The 20,007-nt window shown below is 32.5% G+C and overlaps 1 protein-coding gene across 1 annotated transcript; it reads left to right on the top strand.

The window, feature by feature from the left end:
* Positions 1 to 511: 511 nt before the first annotated feature.
* On the top strand, positions 512 to 19,753 carry LOC117684317 (receptor-type tyrosine-protein phosphatase epsilon-like). Its single transcript, XM_066065250.1, has 26 exons — positions 512 to 627; positions 1,346 to 1,576; positions 1,825 to 2,067; positions 2,163 to 2,300; positions 2,388 to 2,528; positions 2,674 to 2,814; positions 3,116 to 3,256; positions 3,366 to 3,500; positions 12,023 to 12,128; positions 13,155 to 13,237; positions 13,330 to 13,487; positions 13,587 to 13,674; positions 13,790 to 13,860; positions 14,006 to 14,042; positions 14,131 to 14,228; positions 14,376 to 14,504; positions 15,682 to 15,830; positions 15,928 to 16,063; positions 16,325 to 16,483; positions 16,935 to 17,028; positions 17,243 to 17,304; positions 17,631 to 17,765; positions 17,929 to 18,048; positions 18,135 to 18,286; positions 18,453 to 18,588; positions 18,880 to 19,753. Exons 1-26 carry the CDS (start codon positions 519 to 521, stop codon positions 18,949 to 18,951), a joined length of 3,264 nt encoding a protein of 1,087 aa, XP_065921322.1. The 5' UTR covers positions 512 to 518; the 3' UTR covers positions 18,952 to 19,753.
* Positions 19,754 to 20,007: the final 254 nt, after the last annotated feature.

Below are 20,007 nucleotides of genomic sequence, written 5' to 3'. Positions count from 1 at the left end.
TCAAAAATGACACATTGCGTTTGGGAACTTTAATTTCGATTCCACCATCAACCTCTTCTATTGATTAATGAGCTCGTACACCAACTGAATTCAGTTACGTAACTCATTTCACATTTGAACCCGAGCAAGAATAATTTGATCAATAAAGCTATTTTCTATATAGAATTTTGTTTATACACAGAGGACTTAAAAAGATTTAATGCGTGTTTTTATGATACATATTTACTGAAATGCATGAAAACTTTCTGCACTATTTTCTTACGCGTAGACTCAATCCATGTGTTCTACGCTTGCCTTTCGGTTTGAGACTTCGGCTGACAGTAAACTAATAGACGGGGTCACGTGACCCCGTCTGAAAGCCAGTTCGCAAAACCAAAAAAAATATATCTAATCTTAATCTTTATTTTCTTATCCATTTTAATTCAACTTTAGAAAGGCTAAGGTTTACAATTAAAGCTCTGATTGATTTCTGACCGAAGTATTGCACCATATAAAACTGATCAAATTTACTTCCTGCTATGCTTCTAAACAAAAAGTGTTTTTCAAATAGAATCACAAGGTGTCCAGTCATGCTTACAGCACGTGTTCTATGGGCATTAAACAGTTATATTGTAATACTAGGATATGGTAAGTTATTTTATTTTTATCAACACAAGTAGAATTTATTTGCTACTATGTGATTGACAACAGGCACCTTTTTTAACAGAATTAAAAGGGCATAGTCACGATTTTGGTCAAATTTTGTTTTTCTGATTTTATCATTTACAATGCTTTGGGAATGTATTTCTAATGATCAAATGGAATTTGAGAGTCAGTCGTAGAGTTATAAGCAAGATACAAGGCTCACAATTCCTTTTCATGTAAACAATGTCCTGTTTTTTGTTTACATAAGTTCGATTTACCAGTAAAAAATCTTTATCAAGATGATATGTCTATCGTTTATTTATTTTAAGCATAAATCAACAGTTTGTAATGTTTAAAACATTCATTTTAGGTCTAAAACTAGAATTTGCACTTCAGCATTCAAAATGTAAACAAAGTCTTTATTTACGAAGTAAAGAATTGCCAGCTCTGTAACTCGCTTATAACTCATCAAATGACACTCAAATTTTGGTTGCGTATTAAAAATGCCTTACTAAAGCATTGTAAACATTAAACTCATGATCTGTGGTTCACAAGCGTGATACTTTAACCACTCAGCTACGACAATATACAAACAAGCCGATTGATGCAAATATTTTCACAAAATACAAAGGTCTATGTTTTAAATTAATATAAAATACACTGAAAAACCAACGAATTTTCGATTAAAAATAAAGGTGTACATTATCAAATTTATTAACAGATAATTTATCAGTAAACAAGAACACGGCTCAGTACAAAACTCTAACACCCTGTTCAAATTGTGGTGCAACAAATGCAGTGGACGGAAACATGAACACTTGTACTAAAACAATTGACATAGGACTGACAGAAACTACGTCCGATCCTTACACATGGTGGTATGTAAACCTTGGAGATGTACACAGTGTATACAATATCAGGATACAGTTTAAAGACTATGGACCAGAATATAGTAAGCGTCTATCTTATCAATTGTTCATAATACAATATTTATGGAACATGCGTTTTGAAAAGTTCATACATTCATTTGCTCTAACATCCATACATAAACACCCACAACGAACAATTATACAAGCTCTTTCATAGCAAAGTAAAGGTAAATATTAACATGATTATATGTGAATAAGATATAAAATTAATATCTTTAAAAAAAAGAAAAAAAATGTCTTAATTGTTACTTAAAAGTATTATTTCATATAGCCATGAGACAGAGGGGACGCTTCGCCGGGTTTTCATTGTATGTGTCTAACACAACTGACGGAAAAAGTGGATACCAGTGTTACAAGGACGGACCGGAGCTACCTCCCCTGGATTTCAACATAAACTGTACAATCCATGGACGTTACGTTATATTTTACAATGAAAGGCTGTTTGGAACAAACTATCCACTAGAATACGTAACTGCAAATGTTGTCACAGAGCTGTGTGAAGTTACAGTGACAGGTATTCGTAAATAATTATACGCAGACTAAGTAAACTATTTAAGGCTTTCTCTTTCATCATAATAATGAAAATCTTTCTTAATAATAATTAAAAAGGTTGTTCCGCTGTTGGTGTTTTTGGAGCTAACTGTGATAAAGCTTGTCCAGATAACTGTCAGGAAGGTAGATGTAACATCATCAATGGAACTTGTTTGGGATGCACACCTGGGTGGGTGAAAGAGAATTGTACCACAGGTAAATATATTGAATTTTTAATAATCTGTTTGACGTGATGAACCGTGTATTATTTGTCATGTATATATTTTCGGTATTTGTTAAAAGGATGCCCTACCAGGCATTATGGTTTAGAGTGTAAATCAAAGTGTGTTGGATATTGTAAAGACAGCGTCGATTGTAATCACACCAGTGGTTTGTGTGACAACGGATGTGATGATGGTTGGACTGGATCAAACTGTACGGAAGGTGAACTATTTTTATATAAAGATAGTCATTTAATGGACATACTTTATCAAATTAATTAATGTACATGTATAAATATATTATACTCTAAACGTATCTAAACTCTAAGTAATATAAACTTTATTTCAAGAATTAATTTTTTCTTCAGAATGTCAAACAGGCACTTTTGGACCGGATTGTGTATACAAATGTAGTGAACATTGTTTAGGTAACGGCACATGTGATAGAACCACCGGAAAGTGTCAAAAAGGATGTAAGCCTGGACATACTGGAGACCTGTGTGACAAAGGTTTGATTAGATAAAAATCTAAAGTATAGATTTATTTCATTTCTTAGATCATGTTTTTTCCTTAAAAAATCCAATATGGCCTTGAATAAAGAAGAGGCATGCTTTGAAGCATCTGATAGGGATTTTAATTACAAACCGATTTTAGTTTTGCCAGTGAGAGGAGAATAATAATGTACAAATCCACAACTTTTGCTGTAATTTTTGTAATAATAGTTTGTTATAACTCACATTTAAGATAGTGTGCTGACTGTAATTAGATTACTGTTTTATCTAATTATCTGTTAAATTATTTTAACAACAGGTTGTGAACATGGAATGTTTGGAACAGACTGTATCAGTCGTTGTAGTGGAAATTGTTTAAATAACGTTTCCTGCAATTCAATCAATGGTCACTGTGATAGTGGATGTGCTTCAGGATATCTAGATGATTTTTGCAGCAAAAGTATGCATATTCTCATAAAACTGTTCTGCATACATTTAATAAAACTGACAGTAACATTTACGAATGTTTTAATTCAAAAAAGAAAATAACTGCAATTCATTTTTGATAGCATGTAACAGTGGAACATACGGACCAAATTGTATGTATAATTGTTCCCATAACTGCACGGATGGCTTATGCAACAACGTCAACGGTTCTTGCATTTGTGTATACGAGAAGGAGGGATCTTCTAACTGCGGAGAAGGTCAGTAATAAGTACAAATATACTTTGTATACCCGGGGCGTAGCTTTCATTGTGGCAATGAGGTAACTGCCTCACTAGAATTGTTTGACCATCGATGGGATTTTCCCTCTCACATAGTAGAATTTCCTTCTTTTGTAAATTTAAGAATTAAACAATTCTAATAAATAAAAATGTTGATAATATACTTTCATTTCAATGTGATCGGGATCAAAATTTATCAGATCAGATCCAATAAAATCTTGAGTTGTTTATGTGGGTTGACAGTATTCTAACAAAATTTGCAAACTCCAAAAAAACCCTGCCAAATCGGCCCATTAAAATTTTGAAGTAAAACAACGATTAAAATAAAAATGTTCATTCATCTAAAATATGTTAGAAGTTTTAATTTATTAAATACTGTCGTATACACATTTTTGAATTAAGAATTCAAAAATTGAGTACACAACAATCGTGTTCTCAATTTTTGAATTACTTCTGATTCAAAACTGTGTATATGACAGTTGTCAATATTTTCACAAAATTTGCAAACTCCAAAAAACGCAAAATCGGCCCAGTAAAACAAAGATTAAAATAAAATATGTTAGAAGTTTTAAAATTCAAAAATTTGTATACGACAATACTGTGAATATGTATCTGAAATGTAAAATAATAAAACTTCGTTCCGAACAACGGGTTTTTTCACATTCTAAATCTCCCAAATTCATTTTTCGTATTCTGAACCTCCACCAGGGCTCAGCTCAGCCCAGACCCCCTGCCGCAGTAAATTTGCCTCACTAGAATATTATCTCAAGCTACGCCCCTGATTACCTTTTGTTGTAGATTAACTGACATCCAAATGTGTTTATCCTTCAATAGTGTACTTATAGTTTTCTTTAGACACAAGGTCACCATTCAAAATATTGTTTAATATTGCTCTATTATATATGATGATATCCTATCTGACTCAACACGCAATGAATAGAAATTCAGTCATCATATTAATTAAGAACATCTAACAAAATTCTTTAATAAATTTATTGAGAAAAAATTATGATTTTTGTTATTCACATCTTTTGGATGTGAATGTATTTTATAAGAAACGTGTTTTATATCAATAAAATGATTCCTTTGGTGTGAATCATAAGCTTCACATAAGGCAAAGATTACCTGTGTTGACGCACTACTGAATTCAAAATCCACTGATATTCCCAAATATTGACTGACATTGTCTGACATCCACTGTACATTGACTGTACCTCACTGTACATTTCACTGACTTCCACTGTACCCCAATGTACCCCACTGTACATTTCTACTGAACAGCGCTGTATCCCACTGTACACCACTGTACAGTCCTACTGACTTCCACTGTACCCCACTGTACGCCACTGTACAGGGCACTGACCAGCACTGTACCCCACTGTACGCCACTGTACCGAGCACTGACCATCACTGTACCCCACTGTACGGCACTGTACTATTAATTTGAGATAAAAATCAGATTTTTAAATCTTCAGTATATTTTTTTTCTCCGATATTTATTTTTATTATGCTGTATAAAGCATTATCATTATGTATACAGATAACTTGACAGAAGACTGCAACAGGTCGTTAAATTTATTTATACGTTTTCTTTAATAATAAATGTCTATTGTTATTGAATGTTACGATCATAAAATTATGATAATTTCCCTAGCTATAAGGTGAAAGTATTGAATTTTACATGTTGAATCTGATTATTAAAAAAGTAAATGTCATTATGTTCATTCTGCCAGTCAATCGAAAATACCCCCCCCCCCCCCCCCCCAAACCAGCAAGGTTACATAATCATTTCTTATTCATGATACATGACAAGCCCTCGTTTAAATGATCGGGTTGTTAATTCTCTGTGTCTCATAAGCTGCGTTTTAGCCACTAAAAACAGTCAATTAAACACAGAATCCACAAAATATATCCATGCTTGTTTTTTTTTTTTGTACACATGTCCAAATATCATGACTGCCCGCTTGACTACACAGGTACATTTTGAAGATAGCGTGCGAGTTTCTAGCTCATTTGTTAATTGATTTCTTTTGATTAAAATATGTAAATATACATTGCAAATGTCGGGTTTTAATTTTACAAAATAACACCTACTGCAGAATACATTATAAATTTTAAACATAATCAGTGACATATTAGGCGGTAATTAAATGTATCATTAATTTCAGCAAGAAAAAAAAGGAAGGATTTAAATCAAGGAAGGTTGTAACATGTTGTAATATGCGTAGCTGTACAGTTTTCTTAATATATGATTTACTTTTAAATGTTTAAGAAATAAGATATATAAAATGCCCTACGCTACACACTTTTTTGTATAATGAGAGAGAGAGAGAGAGAGAGAGAGAGAGAGAGAGAGAGAGAGAGAGAGAGAGAGAGAGAGAGAGAGAGAGAGAGAGAGATTACAGGTATATCACTTTCTGACAATATTGTATTGGTGTCATTTGCAAGCGTAGAAAAGTTCACAATAAAATCTATGTTGGAAATGGCGGTTGTGATGCCGTAAGGGGATTTTAAGGATGACGTTTACTCAGAATGAAAAAAAAATCCACTGGTGATAATGAAAAACCATCTATTGTGTGTTATAGACCTTTGCTTGTATTGTTATTTTTCACTTTCAGAAAAGTAGGTCAATGACCTACTTTTTGAGTTAATGGCCATTGAATATTTATTGAAAATTCAAGAAAAATGCCATAAAATTTTACACTACGATTGAGATTTTCTTAATTATAAAAATATGACAAATAATTAAACATTTTAAAAAATAAGATACAGTTTACGAATGGTAGTGGCACTAAATAAGTACACAACACTAAGGTTTCAGCATCAATTTTTAAAAATAGTTCAGTCCGAATTTCCTCTATCAGTTTTCAAATCACTACCCATTTTTGATTCAATTTAAAAAAAAATTGAATGATGATAATACAAAAACATTTATGATATTGAACTACTTATATTGACCTTATTCTGTTGGCATAAAATTTATATGTGGTCAATGATCAAAATTTTGAGATATGATGTCTTTTATCGTTTTTAAGCATTTTTCAATATTATTATTATTCGTACCATAAGATTATTTTAATGAATAAGTGAGGTAAAACCAACGGGAAATATGCAAAATTATGTAGACTTATATATAAAATCCTAACTTTTAATATTAGACTACTGCCAAAAATCTTCTAGCAGAAAACGAAATCTGCAAATTTTAGTCCGAATTTCCTCTGTTTAGCTAAAAGTCAATTTTTGTTTGAGCATAATTCCATTATAAAGTAAAACTGTTGAATATTTTGTCAATAACAATTCATTTTATAAATACTTTTAGTGTTTAGAACAAATTTTACTCATTACATTGAACTTTTTAACAATCGGAATTTGTGAACTCAAACCCTGAGTAAATAACACCCTTAACGTGCTTATACCTTTTCGACTCTGGGCCTCACGTTTAGCACTAGAAAATTCATGAGAGAGAGAGAGAGAGAGAGAGAGAGAGAGAGAGAGAGAGAGAGAGATCCATTTATCAGAAAACGATTAGAATAATAAGAAATTGATTGTCTATTAATCTGCTTCTTTTACATATCGATTATTTTTCTTTATGTCTTACGTTTATTTTTGCCAACCAACTCCGTGGTTTAAAAAAATATCTGCAAACTTTAAGTCGAAAAATGAAATGTAATTATATGGATAATATCACCCCCCCCCCTTTTTCTTCCCGAATCCACTTGATACCCCTTGCAGTACTGTGTTATGTCGAAACGATTCATGTTAAGCAATCGGTTATAAAAATTAATGCATTGTTTTTAATGTTGACCTCGATGTGTAATCACTATTAAATAGATATAATAAATCCCACTTTTGTGCAAACATTACATGAAACTAGTCCTACATGTAAGTAAATTATAATAATCTTTTAAGACATATTTTAAATGATTATGATCCCAATGCACCCGGCAACCATAATGATTTTTTTTAATCAAAAGTGAAAATTCAGATTTTTTGTTTTAACAGTGTATTTCCCCGACGTTTACATCTATTTATTCCTAGGCCCCAACACATATACACAGGTGGTCAGTTTTCACACATTGACACAGTCACCCGGCCGTGTGTATAGTCTGAGCCTTTCTGTTAGTTCCGGGTTTTTCGTTGTTCCCAGACAGACAAAATATTTTTTTCTGTAGACATACACAAAGAAGGAGACAGTACACTGTCGATATAAAATATTACTTTTTAGCGTTGACTTCAATCATTAAGAATTTTTAAGACAATCATTGAATAACGAACTTCAAATCATTTGAATCCATGAACATTATCCCGAAACTAAAGATAAATACATACTTTAATTTTTTTTAATGCCAATATGTAGATTTAGCCGCTGTCAACATTATATAAATAGTGCCTGTTTGGGAGGGTAACAGTTGAAATTGACACCCCGAGAAAACCATTGTCAACCGACGCGAAGCGGAGGTTGACAATGGTTTTCTCGGGGTGTCAATTTCAACTGTTATCCTCCCAAACAGGCACTATTTATTTTGTTATACTGAATGTCTTTTTTTAAATTTTTAAGAAAATGTTACTGCTTTTATATAGGAATAACGTGAATTCTACAGCGAACCGTACGCGCATAATTTTCGCGCATGTAATATTTTTTAATGTTACCCGTTGCCAAGTGCGTTGCTAACGCTGAGGGTAATAGTAAATATTATTAACTGCGTCTTAACCAATCAGATTTCAGTATTTAACATGAAAGTATAACAATACAACATGTTACCGGTAGTACTTTATTTAAATATTAAAAATATTCGTACGTTAGCATGGAGAGAGAGAGCCAGAGAGAGAGAGAGAGAGAGAGAGAGAGAGAGAGAGAGAGAGATATTTTATAGCAGATTTGAAATGTTTGCTATGATACAATATACTGGTTTCAGTAAATGAAGGGAAAAAAACCAGAAGAAAAAACGAAAGATCGTTTTAAAGGCCGAACTTTTTTACCGGGTGGTAAATCTCAGGTGAGGGTGGGGCTTAATTTCTGGAGGTGTGAAAGCCTCCGGGGATGGAAGTCTACCTGCGATCGTGAACGCTGCTAATCACTATACACAGGAAGCAAATATTACACAAGACATAAATGATTAGTCAGAATTCGTCATAGTTTGAATATCTTTTTGTTTTAATGACCATACGAAGCTCATAAGTTTGTTTTAAAAAGGAAAATTTTGTATGCATGTTTTGGGCTGCATGCTCATTTATCGTCGTGAAATTTATTAGGTCATATACATTCAACATGATTCAAAAATAAATTGCGTATTTTCAATTCCTGAATAATAAAACTATTTTTCTCATTTATCCGACCCTTACACAATGCACTTATTACGGAAAGAGAAAATAAACATGTTTGCCTATTAATTGTGGTTACAACATGAGAGAGAGAGAGAGAGAGAGAGAGAGAGAGAGAGAGAGAGAGAGAGGAGGGAGGGAAGGAGGGGTATATTTTTTCTTATTAAAACTGTTACTACATGTATATCATGGCAACATTCTTAAGCTGTACAAGAGAAGGTACATGTAGATGTATTACATGTGTTGATAATGAACAGTGTTCAAATTCAAAAGTATATAATTATTAAAAGTACCGTAATAGGGTGAAATATTATTTGAACACTGTTTGTTATCACCATATTTCATTTTTAATTTAACACAATACTTATTTTTCATCAGCGACTGGTGGGGGGGGGGGGTGAGGATTTATAAATGTTTAACATGTTTAATCTCCGACTTCATTTAAATAATAAAAAAACGCATCTAAAATGATTAATATAAAGAGTATTTCGTTTATTCATACATGTTATGTTTTTAAAAAAAATATATTTCAAATGAATTTAATAATCTAAAGACCACAAATACCCTTATAAGGGAATTACATAATATCTTGAACAAGGTGTCAGACTGACAATTTACAAGGTTGAATATTGGGACATTCACACCTTTTGATCTACTGAAAGTATGTATACTATACACAGATACTGACTCGCTGATCGTCCTGTGAAGTAAAACTTCGAAGACATTTTAAAGTCCAGACCAGTTATCTTCTTTCTTTTGAAAAAAAAAAAGTCAGTATGTTGAGCAATATGGTGGAATTTTTTTTATCGTTGAAAAAATTGTCCCTCCTCCACATATTTGTTACATTAAAGTTTTAAAATTCATATAATTTAAAACTATCTATAGATTGTAATTCATAGTTTTAAATTCTCTTAATTCTAAAACTTTAATGTAACATATATACTGTCTAATATTTATTTGACAATATTGATTAAATGAAATTAATTGTAAAAAAAAAATCAAATAGATATGTAGTAACTGTTACTAAAACATTGATTTTGAAATATATAAAAATAGTTTCCCCTTTTTATTGAATACGTTGCTATATTTTGTATGATAATTGGATTCCGAGTTCTAAGATAAATACATGCGTGGATCGGAGGATTGGGGGGGGGGGGGGGGGGTCAGAGGATAATTTATTTTTTTTAAACTTACATAGACAACTATCCAAAATATGTCTAAGCTCCCCCAGAAAACAAGTATCCCTGCCCTTTCCCTGGAAAGAATTCTGACCGCGCATGTAATTATATATGAATTTAAAGAAATAGAAGCCAATTTTCTCTCTTGTAAGCAATAGGAAAGAATCAAAACAAATCCAGATTTTGGTCTCAAATAAAGTAAATATTCAATTCATTGTTTAAACATAATAACTTATAAAAACATACTATGTACAGTGGGTTACAGTGGTGTACAGTATTTGTCAGTACCCTGTACAGTGGTGTACAGTGGGGTACAGTGCTGGTCAGTGCCCCGTACAGTGGTGTACAGTGAGGTACAGTGCTGGTCAGTGGGTAGGTACTGTGCTGTCCAGTGTACGGCTTATGTATAACGCCAACGATGCAACTTTTTCTGCAACATTCGTGGATTGAATTAACAATTTAAGGAAAGTAGCGAATATTGGGTTCAACAAATATTGATGAAACCAGAGTTGGTTTTCATTCCCGAAATTCTGCAAATTCTACACTTGTACGGACTCGTGAACTACTTGCAAAGTTGGCTACAGGTTGGATCATTCCTCGACAAACCGACGTCCAGGAAGAAAATTTACAGGACCTCGGTATTATCGCAACATAAACTACAACGTCAGGACCGTTTAACTTGCCACTCCTTTTTTCACTCAATCTTCGGCAATACAGAACCATTGATAATTTAACTGCCCAAAAATCGTTACGAAATTAATTTGTTTTAATTCGTCTGCAAACGTACCTCAAATACCCGCTATTTAAACCAAAACCGAGTGTGCTTATTATGTCAAGAACTGTTTACCAATGTATTTGCTCATGCCTCTTGTTTTTGCCTAGGCACGGCCAACATTCAAAATCTATGGTGGATCGACATTGTGAATCTTTTCGACGTTCGGATGTCGACAGAATTATGTGCTCTTACCGACGTCGATCTGTTCTTGGTTCTCTTCGGTCGACAAACACTCACCCAATTGTGTAGCTCCAAATATATTTCTTTTTGAATGCTCAACCTCAAACTAATGAACAACATCGCAGCTCTTTACAACAGAGCGACACTTCTTATCTCTAAGTAAACAATGTGACCGTTACATAACATATTAATGTATCCAATATTTGATATTTATTTATTTATTTAACAACAGATTAGTGATTCAATGCCAGGATGGTGTATATTACAAACATTATATATAAATATATATATATATATATATATATATATATATATAAAGCACAGAGAAATTCACTTTTGTTGGAGTTCCACCTTCCGCCCCGACCGAGGCTTGAACTCACGACCTCTGGAACCCATTCTCCTGGCAGTGAGCGGCCAACGCGCTCCCCACTCGGCTATCTAGGCAAGACAAAAATCTTGCTATCGATAATGAACGGAACCTAGCGCGCTGGCCGCGCACTACACAGTCGCTTGAGATTACAGTTAAATGACAATTTGAGAGGATCGGAACGATACACATTGCATAGATACAAACATACATAATAAGCACAAACATTGCAATAACTCTCAAATTGACATGTACGTGCCCATAGTGAATGATATTGATATATATATATAAGGCACAGAGAAATTCACTTTTGTTGGAGCTCCACCTTCCACCCCGACCGAGGCTTTAACTCACGTGATATTCATTCCCCGTGAATGATATAGATGTATATAAAGCACAGTGGCCGCTCACTGCTAGGAGAATGGGTGTATCATTATAGGTTGCTCCAATTCTCCTTATTGTTTGCACTACACCATTTTTGTGAACTTTTGACAATTTATATTTCATGATCGTATTAGGACGGAAATAAAAAATGAATGAATGAAAACTGTACTATCCTGTAGAAAAGGCCATGATTGTTAAAATGTTTTAGATCTTTAAAAAAACAGAAAAAAAATATTTTTCTTAAGCTTTACTGATTTATCGTTTCCTCGATGCAAAACAATTTACTTTTTTGTAGAATCACAATCAGTTAAGACTGACCAAAACTTTGAAGCAGTAATAGGCGCAGTTGGGGCTGGTGTGTTGCTCTTGGTTATTGTTGTTATCCTTTCTTACATATTGAGGTAAGTATACATGCACATTACATATTCTACTATTGTTACTTACTTTGTAACTGTCCGCAAAACATGTCTTGTTGTTAAAGCCGAGCATTTATGTTCTTTTTTATACAACTCGAAATACTTCCGTAGACGGTCAAAAATACACATATACTAGATGCCGAGTATTTGCTTCCACCACTTTTCACTTGATATATCGATTATCATAAATACCTTTGTGCTCAAATTACGTTCATCCACTAATATGAAAAATGTCCAGGTTATCTGTGTTGAAACGCCCCCTCCACAGCTTCAGGTTTCAATACACATCCCAAAACAGAAAGTCTACGGAATTTTGCATTGCATCAGCCATGAAATAGCCCGGATGACAAGTTAAAAAGTTTTGCGAGGTATTCCGAGTAAGTTCCGAATGGAGAAAAGATGTAAACATTTCCCATTATAAATATCTGTAAGAAATTTGTTTTCGTCCCTGTAAACTTTAATGAGTGAAAAATGATAATTTGTCAATGAAGATATCTTGGATATTTTCCCTTCTATCGATTTCAACTGTATTTCATTCACATGCATATGCGTTTTTATTAAAAATCATCGAACAGTCTTGGAAGGAATAACTTGGGACAGACTTATAGTAAATATTTTGTTTTGTCGAAGACCCAACCCGTCTGTATATCAATAGTTGAAGAAAATACATAAGAAAAAGACGTTACGGTCACCATTCGCAGTCTATTATTTGCAGTTACAGACTATGAAAATATAGATGGCCATCATATGACGCATTTTATTCACTAACGTCGCGACATTATAGTCCAAGGTAGAACAATCTTATCTAGGTTTTTTAGCATAATTTCTGCAGCGTCTGTCTTCGATTTGAAACACATGTAGAATGAATTTTTACCAAAATAGCGATATGACAGTTGACTTTATTTTAATCTTTCATTTCATTTAATTCTTAAAACTTAGATATTATTTTTATAATGTAGTAAACACATGTTTCCTACATGATCTATATAATTTTTTTTATTTACGTCACAGACAGAGACGAAATAAAAGTAAAAAAGCTAATGAAAGGGAAGAGACAATGGGATTTTCAGCCATGGATGAAATACTGATCAAAAGTATATGTCTTTGTATCTTATTATGATTTAATTTAAATAATATAAAACATCTGACATTTCGGAAATGATACAAACATTTGAATAATTTACAGGTAAAAAAAGGCCAGCCGTTAAGACCAGAATCCAAAATGACTTTTCACAAACGAAAGAAAACAGCAAAATGCTAACTTCAAAAAAAAACCAAAACTTGAATGGTTTGACAAATTATCTTTCTGAAATCAAAAGTATCAAAATGGAGGAAGAATATAAGGTGTGTTGAACAAAATATCATGAATATCTGCAAACAGGATTGACACAAATTTAAAGAAAAAGACCAAGTGAATTTAATTTAATAAATATATTTATACAGGAGATTCCCAAAGGAGAGTTACACTCATGCATTGAAGGGAAAAGACAAGACAATAAATCCAAAAATAGATATACTACAATATTCCCATGTAAGTTTCATAAGTGATTTATTGAGAAAGACATTTTTCTTATATAAGTAATCAGATAGATAGTAATATAGTAGAAGTTTATTAATTAATTGTTCAATTTTTTTGGTATTCACAGATGATCATTCTCGTGTTGTTCTCAATACATCTTCAGCTGAGTCGGACTACATAAACGCCAACTACATCGAGGTCAGTCTACATGTAACCCGATTAGATTGGTTTAATTAATGCCAAAACAACCTTAAAAATTTTTTGATTATTATATTGTTGGCCTTTTTGCTAAATTTTTGAAAAATAAAATACTTGTATTCATTTTTCTAAATTTTTATAACAGGATGTGTTTGGAAAGCAAAAGTACATTGCAACTCAAGGTAAGTTATTCTTAACACTAAATAAAAATAATTACCTTGTTCCGATCATGAAACAGATGTTTGTTTTCTAAATATCTTGTTTAAATAGGACCAAAGGATAGAACAATAGCTGATTTCTGGAGAATGGTCTGGCAAGAAAACTCACGAATCATCATTTGTCTCACAAATTTAAGTGAAGCCAAGACTGTATGTTTAATTTTTTTAAGTTAGAAACAAATGAGATATATTTTCTGTTTTGGCCATGAAGATTTAGAGAGTATATTGTATAAATTGTTGCATTGGTTCTGACAATGGAGCAAGTGTAATCTAAGTTTTTTGTAATTGTTTTTTAAGAAAAAATGTGCCAAGTATTGGCCGGACCTGAACGATAAACACATGGAAGGGGACATCAGCGTACGCTGCCAGAAAGAGAAAACCTATGCTGAAAATGTCGTCAGGCATCTTAGAATTAAAAACAATTCAGTACGTTTAACAACTTTATTTGATAGTTTCTTTATTTTTTTGATTTGTCGAGCTAATAATATAGTTTGACTATAGAATAGAAATGAATGTCACAAGAAATGAATTCGCCAATGATTTTCATATATAAAACAAGAAGTAACACTCTCTTGAATGGTTTTATTTTTCCTATAGGTTTTCAAAAATAATAATGCCATTTAATCACACGTTTTACATTCGTTTGGATTTGCAAAGCTCTCTGGACTAACTAATGGATAAAAATTAAATTGACCGAGACATGATCTTTAGAAAAAAAAATAGCGTTGCACCAGGGAATCAAATTTAAAAAAAACCCAAACAAATCATTCTTTTTTAAAACAATGGTTTCAAATTGAAAATAAATATCGAAAAAGTGATGGACATGCCTCTTTTGTCACAATCTTGTTTCTAGTTACAGCGATCAGAATTAAGGTAAAAGTAAAAGATAAAATAATTAAGTAACGAATTATTTGCGCATGTGTTGAGATGTTTGCATATTTGACATTTGTACACTCTTTGCAGCCTGGTGATATGTTTGGACTGTTTTATCGATACATCATGGTCATAATGTCTGCTACTCATCCAACTTTATATCATTTCATATTCATTTGATTCATAGAGAGAAGGAGAGCACGAAAAAAAAACCTGGGTAAAAAACAGTGTAATTTCATTAAGTTAAATAAAACTGCTAAAGCAAATAAAATATTTCTAATTCTTGCATCATAAATTCATGTTCTTATGTTTGAGACCATTTTTGTATGAAAAGATATACTGCTTGTATTTTCAATCGACTCGACAACAAGCTTTGATAAACTAAACTTATACTGAATCAACTCTTCATCTGTTATGGCAGAATGTCTAATGCTCGTTGAAAATGGCGATGAAACGTTTGTTATTAAAATTATATGGCCGAGGAGCAGAACAGCTTTTATTGTGAAAATTCATATTGTGTGTGAAAGAAAGTTAAGCATTTCAAGAAAGCAGCTCGAACAATGAAAGCAGCATTTTTCCTGTATATTTTTGAAAATGTTGGCAAGAAATTAGTTTCACATTGTGTTGGATTTGATACCATAAAATTGGTTAGTTTAACTTGAGTCAACGATGGCCATGGTTTTATTGACATTTTGGAATAATCATTACAATTTACTATTTCATATGTAAGGAAAATACAGAGCGAGACCTGTTCATGTTTCACTACACACAGTGGCCGGATCACGGGGTTCCAGAACCACTCAGTCTAGTCGTGTTCCATCGTCACGTAATGAAAACTGCAGAGGAACATTCAATGGGATACATTGTGGTACACTGCAGGTAAATTTCTCGTAAAACATGCACCTACATGAATATACTTATACGGTTGTTTGTATATGTTATGACCGTGTCCTAGTGTATTACTATATTCAAACAGTGCAGGTATAGGTAGGACTGGAACCTTTATAGCATTAGATGCTCTGTATAAGGAGGGGGAGAGAACTGGAAAAGTGAATGTTCCACAGTATGTAGAGAAGATGAGGAACGCTAGGATGAACATGATACAAGGAGAAGTAAGTGACTTTCAGTCATTTGATATGGGTAAGAAGTCTTTGTGGATTATGTTCATTGAAATTAATTGATGGGTTTTAACTTTTTATTGATATATCATATCATAATTGATAACCAGTATATTCGTTTGGTTTAATGTTCAAAAAGTTTTTAAAGAAATAATTAAGATATTAATGATCGGCGCCATGAAATGTCTTTATATAAATGTTTTTAAATATTTAATATTTTTGCTGAGTAATTAAGAATTTGATTTTTTTCACCAGGATCAATACAAAACCGTGTATATGGCATTACTTGAAGCTTTCAGAGGACGACTTCGTGCTGTACCAGTAGATTTTTTTCTCAAGGAATTTCAGGATAACTCTTGCTACTTAAATCATGGAGACGTTTCCAAACAAACACCGTTTGCTGTAGAGTTTGAGGTACATGTACTTTGAAAAAAAAGTAATTTGACAGCCCGTATGACTATCATAAAACTGGCCTTTATCTCACCGGAACTACCAGTTCTGAGAACCTCAATTATTCATCTGGGTTTTTTCTCGATATCTTTTTTTTTAATTTTGACTTATGTGCATTAACCGTGCAACTAATTTGATCCAAACTTATTAATATTTGAGCAAGACAACTAATTTGATCCAAACTTTTTAATATTTGAGCAAGACATTTATTCTGTCATTTTTGAGGGGGTTGTTTTTTGGTATGTGCTTGGTGGGGTTTTTTTTTTTTTGGGGGGGGGGGGAGATGAAATGTTTATTTTAGTCTAAATCGATGTAAAGCCAATTTAGAAATGTATGTATGTTGATCTTCGACAAATAATAAGTTAACTAAACTACTTTTTTAAATCGCGTTTCTAACATTACTGCATCCCTTTAGGAATTATTGTCCTTTAGAAAAGTGTATACACATGAGGATTATAAATCTGGCATGTCGAATATAGCAGCAAACTATGTTCCAAGTGTCTTACCAGGTAAGTTGTCTGCTTATACTGTATGCATGGTGTGTGAAGTTAATAGCAAGCAAAAAATACATCTTGAACAATTTTTAACTGTTTTCCTCGCTCAACTATCTTTACACTTGTTCATTGTGAGTGTGATCTTTATATTTATGGGTGATCTTATCTATCATATGTTTGTTGAAGGTTACTCCACACTAACTGTTTTGCTTCTTTTATATGAATGCAGTTGAAAGATACCTATGTCAATTAACAACAGAAAATCTATATTACAATGCAGTATGTTTACAGGTAAAGAAATATACAATTATCATAATAATAATAGTTAAAAGAAATTAGAGTCTACAGAATCATATCTGGCTTAACCTGCCTTTAAGTATGGTGTCTACCTTTCTTGAGCAAAACCAAGTAGTCTTGCATTAGAAACAACAATTATCCTCTATACTAAGCAATGTCGTTTAGATTTTTACTCCGACTATTCTTAGTGAAAACGATAATGATCCTTTCATCTTAAACATTAATTATCTTTGCTTCCCTTTATGCATATCACTTAAAAACCAAGTACGTGTACATTAATAAATGTGTTTCATAAATATTCAAAAATCATTGATATGCAGTCGTTTATGCAATGGGACCGATTCATCAGCGCCCAGTTCCCTCTACCGGACTATACAGAACACTTCCTGACTCTTGTGAAGACCTACTATACATGTACCATCGTATCGCTCTATCCTCTAGGGGAAGTGAAATCGGTACAGTCTTACTACTACGTTATTTATGTTTGCCAATACTACATGTAGTAACACAAAGAATAATGCTATTGTTATTAAGCATACTAGCAATCGACATTTCATTAACGTAAAGATCTATACTAAATGCACTAAGAAAGAGAACGTTTTATATCTTATATTGCAGACTTTTCTCTGGCTACCAACAAAAAACCAACAAAAAACTGTTGGACCATTTACAATCAAATTGGCTGAGAGTACACAGACAAAATATGTGGCCAAGACTTACATTACGCTTCAGCAAAAGGTTTCTCATACTCTACTCAGTTAATAAATATCATAAAGACAGAACAAATGAATATAATAATACATAATCCTTGCCAATCTTTACAGGGAGGCAGCAGCATGCGAGTTGCTGTTCTGGACTGTAGAGGGTGGGAGGATGAGTATGACGGCAAGAGTAGAAGAATACTGATTGACCTTGTTCAAGAAGCCAAAATAGAGGAAAGGACCCATCCTACTGGAAGAATACTTGTTCTCTCCAGGTTTGATATAATTAAGCATACGCCATTTCATTGTTAACAAATTCCCAAACAATATGAGTCGATACTGTCTTGAATCTGTTTTGATATATACTAGTAGAAGAGTTGATTCGTTCAGCTTAATGCAGATCAGAGTAGCAAAGATGAAATAAAGTAAGTTTGTTAACAGCGATGGTGCTAAACGGTGTGGTCCATTCTGTGCTGTATTTAATGCCCTGGAACAAATGATGATGGATGAAGAAGTGGACTTATTTACCATCACACGGCAGCTTCAGACTCGGAGACCAGAGTTTTTGTCTAGTCTGGTAACATTAAACAGTTTTTATACATTTTAGCTCTCGTAATTATTCCATTTTTTATGTTCAGAAAACCGGTGATGCTTTTAATTTTTGTATTGCATATTTGATGACTGAAATCGATCATTACAGTTAATGTCACAGCAAAGGTTTTCTAAATAGTAATTAACATAATGTTTTGATATTTAAATTGTATCAAAAAAGCAGCATCTGTGTATGAACAAGATGTATAATTTGTTTATTACATTTCTTTTTTTAAGAAGGGGTATAATTGTGTGAACTATTTTGGGATTTTTTTAGGAGGAATACCAGTTTTGTTTCGACACGATTTCAGACTACCTACAGAATGACACTTTGTATGCAAACGTTTAGACTTTGTGGAAAATATTTCGGAGTTTTGTTCAACAAAACAATTTTATTTAGTGCTCAGAATCTAGTATATGTATACAACATTCTGGAACAGTCTGTGATGAACAATAGTTTTCCCTCTCTTATATACTACATTGGATTTGTTTCCATTCAAATGAGAATTGTGTTGTGTTTACTAGCAGAATTGTGTTCTATTCATTTATTTAAAATAATATCTGATCATTGAATTAATTTAGATGAACTTAGCATTTGTGTTCAACATTTAGACTTTGAATAATTTGAATCAATGAAAATACTTGCTAACTGTGTTATGCTGTAAAATTTACATTTTAGAAAGCATCATCTCATTTACACATCATTGTTATATTCTTAATTGTTTGCTGTTAAAAAAATATTTTTTGTTGCAGTTGTTTTATGTGCATGCTTATTTGTTTGTTTTTTATTGTTGAATTTAGTGAATAATTTTAGAATATCGTCAATTGTTTACCACGTAATTTCATGTCACGCAGAACATAAATCCCTACATTTTACATTAGTACTGACATAGTTTATGTTTGTTAATTATTTTGATCAATTTGATTAAAACCGAATCTCTTATCGGCTTCTACAAATTTATTTATAAAATTATTTTTGTATATTTAAATATTTTGCCTTGTTTTGAGATTTAAAATCTACAGTGTTTTAAAATAATATGTTTAATATTTGTAAAATTTGAACCAAATGCTGTTTAATAGTTTATGCAATAAAACAAATTAGAGCTACATGTAATAAGATACTGGTTATCATGATAAACCCACGTACCTTGTCCGTGTGTTGATTTTCCTACTGAATGGATACTAGATAGTCGGAGAACATAAAGCGATATTTGAAATGTAATTCAAATATTCATCTTGACTATATCGGCACAGATCAAGTTAAAAAAAGAACATTGTGCTGTTTAAAATAATTTTTATCAACAAAGAGAAATCATAAAAATTTAAGACAAATTAAAAATGTAAAATTTAAACAAATGAGCTGAAGGAAAGGGTACTGTGGGTACAAAGAGTATACTTAGATACA

Source organism: Magallana gigas, chromosome 7 (assembly GCF_963853765.1).
Source record: "Magallana gigas chromosome 7, xbMagGiga1.1, whole genome shotgun sequence".
Classification (NCBI taxonomy): Eukaryota; Metazoa; Mollusca; class Bivalvia; order Ostreida; family Ostreidae; genus Magallana; species Magallana gigas.
Note: the sequence above shows the minus strand (reverse complement) of the source record. Positions and strands in the feature narration are given on the sequence as shown.

What these genes read in the sequence shown, in the direction of transcription:
- LOC117684317 (XM_066065250.1), top strand. Translation starts at nt 519, where the DNA reads ATGCTTCTAAACAAAAAGTGTTTTTCAAATAGAATCACAAGGTGTCCA. An exon ending in ATTTAAGTGAAGCCAAGACT is followed by an intron (nt 14,229 to 14,375) that starts GTATGTTTAATT and finishes TTGTTTTTTAAG; the next exon opens with AAAAAATGTGCCAAGTATTG. An exon ending in ACAATGCAGTATGTTTACAG is followed by an intron (nt 17,305 to 17,630) that starts GTAAAGAAATAT and finishes ATTGATATGCAG; the next exon opens with TCGTTTATGCAATGGGACCG.